At 34.3% G+C, this 12,363-nt stretch overlaps 1 protein-coding gene across 1 annotated transcript; it reads left to right on the forward strand.

Moving 5' to 3' along the window:
- Positions 1 to 1,029: 1,029 nt before the first annotated feature.
- LOC122602642 (xanthine dehydrogenase 1-like) lies at positions 1,030 to 12,273 on the forward strand. The gene is given in 15 exon segments (XM_043775241.1): positions 1,030 to 1,310; positions 4,094 to 4,193; positions 4,407 to 4,515; positions 6,084 to 7,167; positions 7,170 to 7,828; positions 8,669 to 8,983; positions 9,449 to 9,688; positions 9,791 to 10,075; positions 10,159 to 10,380; positions 10,784 to 10,877; positions 10,880 to 10,944; positions 10,986 to 11,120; positions 11,210 to 11,443; positions 11,570 to 11,743; positions 11,825 to 12,273. Coding segments are annotated over 15 exon segments (4,083 nt in total). The 5' UTR covers positions 1,030 to 1,186; the 3' UTR covers positions 12,068 to 12,273.
- The last annotated feature ends 90 nt before the right edge of the window (positions 12,274 to 12,363 follow it).

The following is a 12,363-nucleotide window of genomic DNA, read 5'->3' on the forward strand; positions in this document are numbered from 1 at the left end:
CTGGGTATGAACAGGGTCGTCCCTAAAGATTTATAGATGTAGGTCGAGAGGAAAAATAAGGGCCTATAAGCTAAACGTAACAAGTACTATTATATAAATTAATCTTTAAAAATAATTATAAATGTTTATCAATAAATGAAATATAAAGCCCAAAGACAAATAAAATTTCAATAAGTTTAAAAAAACATGGAAAGACCTAAAGAAATGACAAACATCAAACAACTATGTCATTGTTGTTTAAATAACAATAATGATTTATATATCATTTAATAATAATATATTATTTATATGCATACATATTACAATAAATAATAAAGAAAAGTAAATACTTGTCATGTCAAATATATGAAAAGTGGAACAATGAAAGATTGAAAAGGCGCTGCTTGATCTGTTCCGAATTTCCGATAAGTAATAATAATTCTTTTTTAATCTAATAAAAGGTATATACGTGCGCTTTTTATGGGTTAAATTATATGTTTTAGTTTTTAGATAATTGTTAGAGTTTACAATATACATAAATAATTACACACGTACATACGTAACAATAAAACTAGAAAAAATCGGGCCCCTAAAAAATCGGGTCTCGGCCCGTCGGCCACTTGGGCCACCCTCTAGACCGCCCATGGGTATGAAGATCGAACTCATGATTTTTGTTTTCATATACAAAAGATCCAATCTCTTGATTTAACTATTATAATGCCGATGATCGTTGAGATGATAAAAGTAAGTTACTGAATTAATGGTTACCGATGTATCATTTGTACTCATACACAAAAAGAAGTGATATTGCTAACATTTTCTTCATTTTTTATTTTTTATTTTATATATCTAACACAATATAATCAGTTGTATAATCTATGATCAAAATCCAATGATCATCTCTAAATATCAAGATTGCTGCAATTATGAATTATGATCCAGTCCAAATTATGAATTATGATACGAATCTCATATTCTCATGTACAAACCATGATATATCTAATCTTGAACACCGATGTTTAAGTAACTTCCAAAAATATAAAATGGGCCCACCAATGATTAATTGCTGACACCTACTACTCCGTACAAAACAAACTACTCCGTACAAAACAAAACATAAAAGTGAAGAAGAGTTCCCAAACACACAAGAATTCATTCAAATACACACACATATATATGTACACTGATCTAAGTTAGGGGTGTTGAGATGGGATCACTGAAGACAGAAGAAGAAATAGAAGGATCAAAAGATGCAATTTTGTATGTTAATGGAGTCCAGAAAGTGCTTCCAGATGGTTTGGCTCACTTAACACTTCTTGAATATCTCAGAGGTATTAAAAAGCTTCCAAACCTTTTCTTTCTTTCTTTTTAACTAACCCATTATATTAAGATAATTTATTATGTATAGCTATAATGTAAATGTTATATATGAAACTAACTGCGTAATACACATATATTTATAATAGCATATAGTTAAAGTTTATCACAATTGATAAAAATAAATAAATAAATAAAGTTTAAATGTTTAAAATAAGACCCAATGTTAATGATGAACTCAAAATATGATCAAATAACAAAGAAAAAGTGAAAGACATTTAATGTATCCAAATCTAACTTTAATAACCATCCATGTATTCTTGTCATTGAATTGTGTTTTTTCTTTGATATTGGCACAATTTTATAACATGACAACATGACGTTAGGAAATAACTTTTTCTACTAAAATTGTGAGATCTAGAAAAGTTGAAGAGTGATTTTATTATTAAAACAATATGTATTAACTAATAGCAAAATAATATATAAAGAAATTAGTAATATATTGACCCTAGTGACATCAACCATCTATATATCCATGGTTTCCAAAATAACATGAGTCATCGACCCTAAACTATAAACCAATTTGATCTTTGAACAAAGCTTATAAATTAATCTTTAAAGTCCAAATTGCTTTCTCCGATTTGATGATCTTGCCCCAAAGCTATTTATGTAAACAATTCATTTATTTATTTAGCAATTTTTATTTTTTAAACGACACCTAAATTTTTATATCTTTAAATATATATAAAAGATAAACCTTAATTCATAATTGGAAAAATATAAACCCTTAGATTAGATTCAATTTTTAATTAGATCCATTAGCTCAAATGATAATGTCATATACCTTATTTAACTCTTTAAGATCAATTTTTATTTTAATAAATTTAAATTATTATTATTTTCTTATTTAAGTTTGTAGAAATTAATAATTAATGTTTTTAATGATATAATTATGAAAACTAATATTTATATCTTTTACATCTTTTTCTATCTTTAAAACTATTTTTTATTTTTTTTTACAACAAAATTTTTATTTTTTGAATGTAATACGTTTTTATTAAATTATATTTTTGTATAGGATTTTTTTTATCTAACGAATAAAATTTGGTTAAAAGGATTTTTGTATAGAATTTTTATCATATAACGTTTTTATTAGATCAATGTTTTGAAAACCGAACCGGATGTCAAACCGGTCTTTTTAATAAAGAACTAAAAAACAAATATAAATTTATAGTAAGCTATCACAATCATATATCAGAAAATAATTGTATGAAAATTGCAATGATATTATGCATAAATACAATGACAGTGCAGACATATCCGGATGAATGAAAGACATCCAAATAAACGAAAACCTTACTTAGCGAGACCTCTAATAGATGATGTATCTAGTTTTCAACTGTTTAGTCACTGTTAACCGGAATCCAAACGACCACTAATGTAACTTCATTTTTTTTTATTAGTGGTATAATGTTTACCTGGTTAAATATTTGTTAATTTATGTACATGTCATTAATTACATATTTTTCTCGTGTATTACGCGGGTAGTAATTTAGTTAGTAATATAAAAAAATAATAGTAATAAGATTTGGATACATAATAAAAAAATATATAATTTTTGAATTTGAGAATCTGAAATAGTAAAAGAGAGACGTTTGTAAATCTTGTGGTTTAATTAATAAAGAGAGATGTTTGTAAATCTTGTGGTTTAATTAATAAGTTTAGTGTGAGATGTGAAAGTAAGCATGACATCATAAATAATATTTTTTAAAAAAGAATAGCGAATGAAAGAGTTTAAGCTATGTCAAATAAGATTATTTTAAGCTACTCTTTAAGAAGGGACTTGTACTGTTGGGGAAATAATTAATCATCCTAACCAAATAGCCTAATAATCCTTCTAATTATGAGATGATGACATAGTGAAAAAATCAGGGGGCAAAATTAGGAAATAAAATTAGTGGATACCACATGTCACCTTCTTAATGGAGAATTATTAGGTCATTTTCATTGGAAAATGATTAAAGTTCCTAACCAAAAGCCTAATAATTCCCCTAATTATGAAATTATGACATGTGAAAAAATCAAGGGGCAAGATTAGGAAAGAGAATTAGTGGATACCACATGTCACCTTCTTAATGTATTAGAGAGATTATTAGGCCATTTGGTTAGGAGGATTTATCAAGAGAAAATGATAAATCATTCTAATCAAATGACCTAATAATCCTCCTAATATATTAAAAAGGTGACATGTGGTATCCACTAATTTTCTTTCCTAATCTTGTACCATGATTTTTTCACATGTCATCGTCTCATAGTTAAAAAGATTATTAGGCTATTTGGTTAGAAGAATTAATCATTTTTTTAAAAAAAATATCATACTAGTTGGTTACAATTTCTTGTATTTATCTATATCTATGATTTGTTGTACTTATATATGATGAAAGTAATACGGAGTGCAAAGATGGACCATCACCAAAGTAGGTAAACATGTTGGGGATGGTCAGGGTAAAGGTTCAGAGTATGAGTCGAAGACTCGCCCTACTCGGTTAATATGGAATATTAGAAAGAACATGGAAAACTTCCTCTGTTTTACCCGTTTACCTTACGTAAAGATGTGACTACTTTTTCCCCCCATATAGTACGATCTGAATCCTTTTTTTTTTTTTTTTCTTCCGGTTAATATGGGACATCAGAACAAGGAAAAACTTCCTTCGTTTACCTCTATGTAAAGATGTGACTACTTTTGTTCCTATCGTACGATCTGAATCCTTTTGTTGCTCTCTTTCTTGTGATAAAGATGAAGGTTTGACTGGAACTAAGCTCGGCTGTGGAGAAGGAGGTTGTGGGGCATGCACTGTTATGGTATCTTATTTCGATCAAAATTCAAAGAAATGTGTGTGAGTACCCCACCCCCACCCATCTGTGTGTGTGTTGAATGATCAGACATTTAAGTCATTGTAAATATTATGGCTTTAGCTACTTAATTTGTGCATTTGGTTTCCATTTACAATCTGAACTTTCTTTTCGTGTTTTGCATACTCCTGTAAGAGTGTGTTGTATTTTTAATTAGTTGCTATCTTGAAATTTATGTTCTTTCTGTTGTTCTCCAGGCACCAAGCAGTTAATGCTTGCTTGGCTCCACTATATTCTGTTGAAGGAATGCATGTAATCACAGTGGAAGGATTAGGGAATGGAAAACTTGGTTTGCATCCGGTTCAGGTGCAGTCCTATTTTAGTTCCCGATTTTTATATTACTGGTGATTATGCGCTTTTATCTTTTGTAAGAAAGATCTTTTCTGTATTAATTGTCATAGGCTACCTGGATTTTCATATTAATATCGATTACCTGATTGATATTAAGTTTTTAATAGTCCGAGTAAACAAATTCTGCTTTCTCAGTTAGCTGTTATAGGTCATCAGTTGCATATTAGCCAGAACAAAAAGTATTATCAAAGAGTAAAATAAAATAACTTAATCATCCATTCGCTAATAAACTTCATTTGTGAGACTCAAACTCTTTGACTCACAACAGATATTTCCTTTTCCCACAAGAATATTCTTTTTGGTCATTTTATGTAGTAATCTCTCAAGGTAATGTTATCTGTTTAACTAAAGAACATCTGTTTTTCTGGTTATGACAGCTTCAAACAATTGTTTTCTGATTGCTACAACTAAATTTAACAAAAGCACATGTAAACTATATCTTATTATCTCCTATGGCTTACAACTGACCTTGTTTTGAAATAGCGTGCAACAGGCGTGGTGTTGCGTTGCGTGTTGCGACCCTAGAGCGCAACGCTAAGGGTGTGGCGACCAGGTTACATGTTGCGAGCGCTACATGCCCGTAGCGGACCGTGGCGAGCGTTGCGTGTTGCGTCCGTAGCGTCGCTACATGTACAAAGTTATGTTTTTACTTTTTTGAGGCCCACTGTTTTGTTGTTATTTGGAAGCCCAATTTTTGTAAAGCCCATTTTCTTTGGGGTTCAAAACAAAATAAAAAACCTAATGTTTCTTAAAAACCTTCTGGTTTAACCTTTTGAGGCACTTATTTTCTATAAGTTTTGATTTCAACTTTCAATTTCAAGTCTATCAGTCTACTTTTATAACTTGTTTTCTACTTATTATACATTTGGTGTCGTAGAATCGCAACCTATTATGATTTGGTGATTTGAAATCACAAACTATTGTCTTTTCTTATGATATGGAATGTTATCTTTTGGTATTTAATTGGTACATGTAGAGTATTAGCATATTTGTAGAAACTGTCGCCGCGAATACGTGTTGCGCTCGCAACGCCACGCTTGTTGCCTCAGGGACCTTATCGTCACGGGTTGCCACACGCTATTTCAAACCAAGCAGCTGACTATTTGATTTTAGTTCTTTTAAATCACTTTCAATATTCACATCCAAACACCCTTAAAATTAAGGAACGCAATGTGCAAATGAGCCTATGAGCAAGACATCCACGTTAAATGCTTACCCTTTTTAACCCCCATACTTCTACTATAAGTTTACGACCAAATTTCTCACACTCCTGTAATCCAATGCGCCAAAGGCTGAGCTTTTTTTGGATTTGGACTTGTAATGAAATTCAAGATAGCATCTGATATTTCCTGGGCATTTATATCATTTCCCCTGCTCTTCATTTCTAGTTGTTACCCAGGATTATAAAAGCGACTCACGTATCTGTTTCTGTGCAAATTGAAAGGCCACTTTGCCAAAAGTGAACAAGGTATAATATATTGAACATCTTGATGTATTATTTAACTACTTCCCTATATATGCAGGAATCATTAGCCAGTCGTCACGGCTCACAATGTGGATTTTGTACACCTGGATTTGTTATGTCCATGTATGCATTGTTAAGGTCTTGTAAAACCCCACCCACTGAAGACCAGATTGAAGAAAGTCTTGCAGGAAATTTGTGTCGATGTACTGGTTATAGACCGATTCTTGATGCATTTCGAGTCTTTGCAAAGAGTATTGACTTGTTATACACAAGTGGCTCGGTTTCATCACACGAACCTAAAGATGGGGAGTTTATATGCCCTTCAACCAGTGAACCATGTTCCTGTGGGCCCAACAATGAAACCATCAAGCAAGCGGATGTTTGCCAGAATGAATATAAACCTGTTTCTTATAACAAAATTGATGGAAGCTCATACACAAATAAAGAACTGATATTTCCACCTCAACTTATACGAAGAAAACCAAGTTATCTAAGCTTAAACGGATCTGGTGGGATCAAATGGCATAGGCCATTTCTGTTAAAACATGTATTGGAGTTGAAATCAAGATACCCTGATGCAAAATTAGTTGTAGGAAATACAGAAGTGGGAATTGAAACTAGGTTTAAGAAAATTAACTACCCAGTTTTCGTATCGGTTACCCATGTGCCTGAACTTAATATCTTGACCGTTAACGATGATGGCATAGAGATCGGTGCTGGTGTTAGGCTCTCAGTTCTTCAGAAATTTTTCAAAGGAGTTATTGAAGAGCGTCCCCTTTATGAAACATCAGCTTGTAAAGCTATCGTTGAACAAATAAAATGGTTTGCAGGAACTCAAATAAGAAATGTTGCTTCGGTGGGTGGAAATATATGCACTGCCAGCCCGATTTCAGACTTGAATCCTCTTTGGATGGCATCTGGTGCAAAGTTTAGAATTGTTGACTGCAAAGGAAACATTAGAGATACATTGGCTGAAAAATTCTTTTTGGGTTATCGAAAAGTCGATTTGGGGAATAACGAGATTCTTTTATCGGTTTTTCTTCCTTGGACTCGTAAGTTTGAGTATGTGAAAGAATTTAAGCAGGCTCATAGAAGGGAAGATGATATTGCGCTTGTGAATGCTGTAATGCGTGTTCATCTTGAAAAAATAATCAAAAGTGGATCATTTCTGATGCGAATATTGTGTACGGGGGTGTTGCCCCTGTTTCATTATCAGCTGTAAAAACAAATGAGTATTTAATCGGGAAGGTATGGACTAAGGAACTCTTGCAGAATGTTTTGGAAATTTTGAGGCACGAGGTTGTGATATCTGAAGATGCACCTGGTGGCATGGTGGAGTTTCGTAAATCTTTGACTTTAAGTTTCTTTTTCAAGTTCTTTTTGTGGGTATCTCATCAAATGAATGGTCAAGATTTTTTTAACGAAACTGTACCCGAATCACATTTGTCGGCTGTTGAGTCATTTCACCGTCCGTCTGTCATGGGTAGTCAAGACTATGAAGTTACAAAACAAGGCACATCCGTGGGGTCTCCCGAGGTTCACATGTCAGCGAGACTTCAGGTGACTGGTGAGGCCGAGTATACGGTTGACACACCGATGCCACCTAATGGTTTGCATGCTGCTTTAATATTAAGCAAGAAGCCACATGCTCGTTTACTGTCAATTGATGATTCGGGTGCTAGGTCATCTCCTGGATTTGCTGGTATTTTTTCTGCCAAAGATATCCCCGGTGAAAATCGTGTTGGCCCTGTTATATTAGATGAGGAAGTTTTTGCTTCTGAGATCGTCACTTGTGTCGGCCAGGTATACAATTCCAGAAACCTTATCTAAAAGTTATTTCACGATGTAGTATTCGATTGATATGTATCCTTATTTCGGAGCTGTCGACTTCCTTACAATCAAACCACTGTGGTTGCAGAATTGCAACCAAATACCACAGTGCCAAGCAAGATATTTATCATTATGTGTTTTCATTTTTTCTCTTCATGTGAAATCCTAATTTCTTGCTAAGGAAGTACTTCTTTTGTTGCACTTCTATAAGTATGATCGTTAGTTTGTTACGAAAAGCCAGATTCGATGTGTTTGGAAGAAGAGGTGGAAAAATGGGTGGGTTTGGCAACATAGCAAAGTGTGATTTATTTTTATGGGTAGGATTGACTATCAATCTGAGTGTCCATGTTTTATGTTTTTTGGACACAATTAGTGCACAGATATTAATAGTATTTTTTCAAAGCAATATGCCAATGTAACATTCTACTTAAAATGATTTTAGGTTTTATGCATTAAAATTCCAATGGGGTCATGAGGGAGACTTTCACCCTGTTTGACCTCTTTCGGTATTTACACTTACTTTCTAGGGCTGTTTTTTTGAAATAATAATCTATAAGATGATCAACATAACAAAATATAATTCTTGTGAAATTGCAACAAGAACATGAATGTATGATTTTGTCCTAATGTTGGAAGTGTAAATGCAATGGTTATGATAATACTTTACAGGTTATATTTCTTACGATATGGTGGTTGCTTGGTATAGAAAACCTAAGTATGATGTTTATTCTTCGAAATATTAACCATTCGTTATTTTGAAGTGCACTTAGTTCCTCTCTCTTTGTTTTTTTGTTTATTTTCAAATTTATGCAGGTTATAGGAGTAGTTGTTGCTGACACTCACGAAAATGCAAAGCTTGCTGCAAGCAAAGTTGAAGTTGAGTATGAAGTTCTGCCAGCGATCTTATCCATAGAGGATGCCGTCAAGTCTAGAAGTTTTCATCCAAATTCACATAGAATATTAAGTAAAGGGAACGTCGACCTTTGTTTTAAGTCAGACCAATGTCATAGGATCATTGAGGGTGAAGTTCACATTGGAGGTCAAGAACACTTCTATCTGGAGCCACAGAGTACCTATGTTTGGACTATGGACGGCGGTAATGAAGTTCACATGATTTCATCAACTCAGGTGAGCGGCATATGTTGTCTTCCAAGAATCTTTTATGTATTTCTTAGAGGTGGTATGATGGGCAATTTAGGATGCCGGTTAACACGCCGAAACTGTTCCTTTTTTGTATGAGTCAAAACGGGCCAGGTTGGCACAAAACACTTGTAACCATAAATTTCAAGTATACTCTTTAGTTTTAATACACAATTAAAGTGTCAAGTACGATTACAAGTATTATACTTATTGATAATATCTTGTATTTGAATTAAATCATTTAGGCGGTTCCCTGCATTAAGGACACAATTTGGGCGACTTTGACTTATTTATTTTAACTTTGACTTATTCTTTTTAAAACGATTATTATGTTTGTTTGACCCGCTAGACTTTAAAACACAACCTGTCAGCCCATTCTTAAGTAAACAGATTGTATGCTACATCTAGTATTTGTCTTTAGAAGTTGTCATATGTTGGACTTCTTTAATTCAGGCACCGCAAAAGCATCAAAAGTATGTGTCCCACGTGCTTGGTCTCCCAATGTCACAAGTGGTTTGCACGGTGAAGCGAATAGGTGGTGGATTCGGTGGGAAGGAGACAAGATCAGCTTTCTTTGCTACTGTTGCCTGTGTACCAGCATACATGTTGAATCGGCCTGTGAAACTTACATTAGACCGGGACACAAATATGAAGACAACCGGGCAACGACATAGCTTTCTTGGAAAATACAAGGTAGAGTTTCTAAATTTAGAAATATATTTAGCTAGTCAACGATTACTCAAAAGTCTGCTTTAACATATTGTTGATTATAATGATGCATATTACATCAATTAGGTTGGGTTCACAAATGAAGGAAAGGTACTTGCATTAGATCTTGAAATCTACAACAATGCCGGGAGTTCACTTGATCTGTCTCAACTAATACTTGAACGCGCAATGTATCATTCTAATAATGTCTATGAGATCCCACATGTTAGAGTAAATGGAAGTGTTTGCTTTACTAATTTTCCTAGTAATACCGCCTTTAGAGGATTTGGTGGACCGCAAGGTATGCTCGTAGCTGAGAATTGGATTCAAAGAATTGCCATGGAAGTTAAGAAAAGCCCTGAAGAGATCAGAGTATGTTTTAGGTTTCAAAATTTTATTTGTTAGTTTAAATGAAAGTTCTTCCTAATTAAGACTAAAGGATGAACCCATTGTAGGAAATTAATTTCTTGAGCGACGGGTCGATATTACACACTCGTCAAAAAATCGAAGATTGCACTTTGCATAGACTGTGGGATGGACTCAAGAAATCCTGCAACTTTCTGAAAGTTAGAAGTGAGGTTGAAAAGTTCAATCATAATAATCGATGGAAGAAGCGTGGAGTTGCAATAATTCCAACGATGTTTGGCATTGGATTTACAGCAAAGTTCATGAACCAGGTGATTTTGTGTTTCCAATTATCTGATGGTTAAACGGATCAAATAAATAGTTTGTGTTGATTATTAGTTTCATATGGGTTGCATCAATACTGATTTTAAAGGGTAAAGTTTTATTTCAGACACTTCAACTCCCATCCCACAAGATTGTATCTCCTTTCTTCACAAGAATATCCATTTTGGTCTAATTTGTCATATAAGCAGCATCGCTAAACACTCTTAACAATTGATTGTTACAACTTCCAACATCAAAAGCACATCCTAACACTATTCCTACAACCTGTATTTGTTATTAGCTGAAATCTGATTCTAATCACTCAAAATCACATAATCAGTTAATCTCTTTCAAAAGTATATCCAAACAAACCCTAAATATGTATCACTTATTCGTGCTCATTGGAGGCAGGCAGGTGCTCTCGTCCAAGTTTATACGGATGGAACTGTGTTAGTCACGCATGGTGGTGTAGAGATGGGTCAGGGTTTACATACAAAAGTGGCTCAATTGCTGCTTCCGCCTTCGAAATCCCTCTTAGTTCCGTATTCATATCAGAGACCAGTACCGACAAGGTAATGTTGCACTATGTATGTTGATCTGCCTTTATATATAGGTTCCTAATGCATCTCCAACAGCTGCATCAGCTAGTTCTGATATGTATGGGGCGGCAGTTTTGGATGCATGTAATCAAATTAAAGCAAGAATGGAGCCGATTGCATCTTTGAAAAAACATAGTTCTTTTATGGAGGTACAACAAGGTCACTTCGACCATCTAACAGTTTAACGACAGAAGGACCAAATGAGTCGTTATAAATTACATGTTTCGATTGTTTTCAGTTGGTAATTGCATGCTATGGCGAGAGTATAGATCTATCTGCGCACGGGTTTTACATCGTCCCAGACATTGAATTTGACTGGACAACTGGAAACCATCAATTCAGGTACTTCACATATGGAGCTTCATTTGCTGAGGTAGAAATCGACACTTTGACCGGGGATTTCCACACGAGGTCTGCTGATGTCATCTTGGATCTTGGATTCTCCATTAATCCAGCCATTGATGTTGGACAGGTTCCTTCCCTTCTGTTTATATATGTTCTCGATCTGTCATGTAATTTTGGAAAATGGTTAATAGTTTCCCGGATCACGATATACGTTTAGCTGATGTCATGTTGACGTTTTTTTTGTTGCATACAGATTGAAGGAGCATTTGTGCAAGGTATTGGATGGGTGGCTTTGGAGGAGTTGAAGTGGGGTGATGGTGCTCACAAATGGATATCTCCAGGTTCCTTGTTCACTTCTGGTCCCGGAACTTATAAAATTCCATCCGTCAATGACGTGCCTTTCAAATTTAAGGTTTCTCTAGTGAAGGTATAACACTTGGATAAAACGTGTTTTTTTTTATTATTAAGCATTGAATTACGTTTTATAGGTGATTTGCTTGTAATATAGGATGCTCCAAATGACAAGGCTATAGATTCATCAAAAGCGGTTGGGGAACCTCCATTCTTTCTGGCTTCATCTGTCTTTTTTGCCAGAAAAGATGCGATTATAGCTGCGAGAGCTGAATCAGGGTCTCATGGGTGGTTTCCTCTTGACAATCCTGCAACTCCCGAGCGCATTCGCATGGCTTGTGCCGATGAATTCACCGCACCATTTGCCAAATCTGATTTCCGGCCCAAACTCAGTGTTTAGTAATTATTGAACCAATATGCACAAAAAGCTCCTGCATTACTCTATGTCTCTATATTAGTGTGGTTATATAGAAATAATGTTTGATTCAGTTCTGGCCCTAGTGGAACCTGATGATGAACTTTGTAAAATGTTGTAGTTTCACTAAGAAGTCAAATATGTCTTCGGATATCGGAAGGAAATGTTAACGAAGTCTCTACACGTCAGGTTTTGTCTTTACATATTAGTAGCACTATTGGATTACATGCATGCTAATTTTTACTTATGGAAAAGATTCCAAGCATCTGACGTTGGCCTAG

This window comes from Erigeron canadensis, chromosome 6 (assembly GCF_010389155.1).
Source record: "Erigeron canadensis isolate Cc75 chromosome 6, C_canadensis_v1, whole genome shotgun sequence".
Taxonomy (NCBI): Eukaryota; Viridiplantae; Streptophyta; class Magnoliopsida; order Asterales; family Asteraceae; genus Erigeron; species Erigeron canadensis.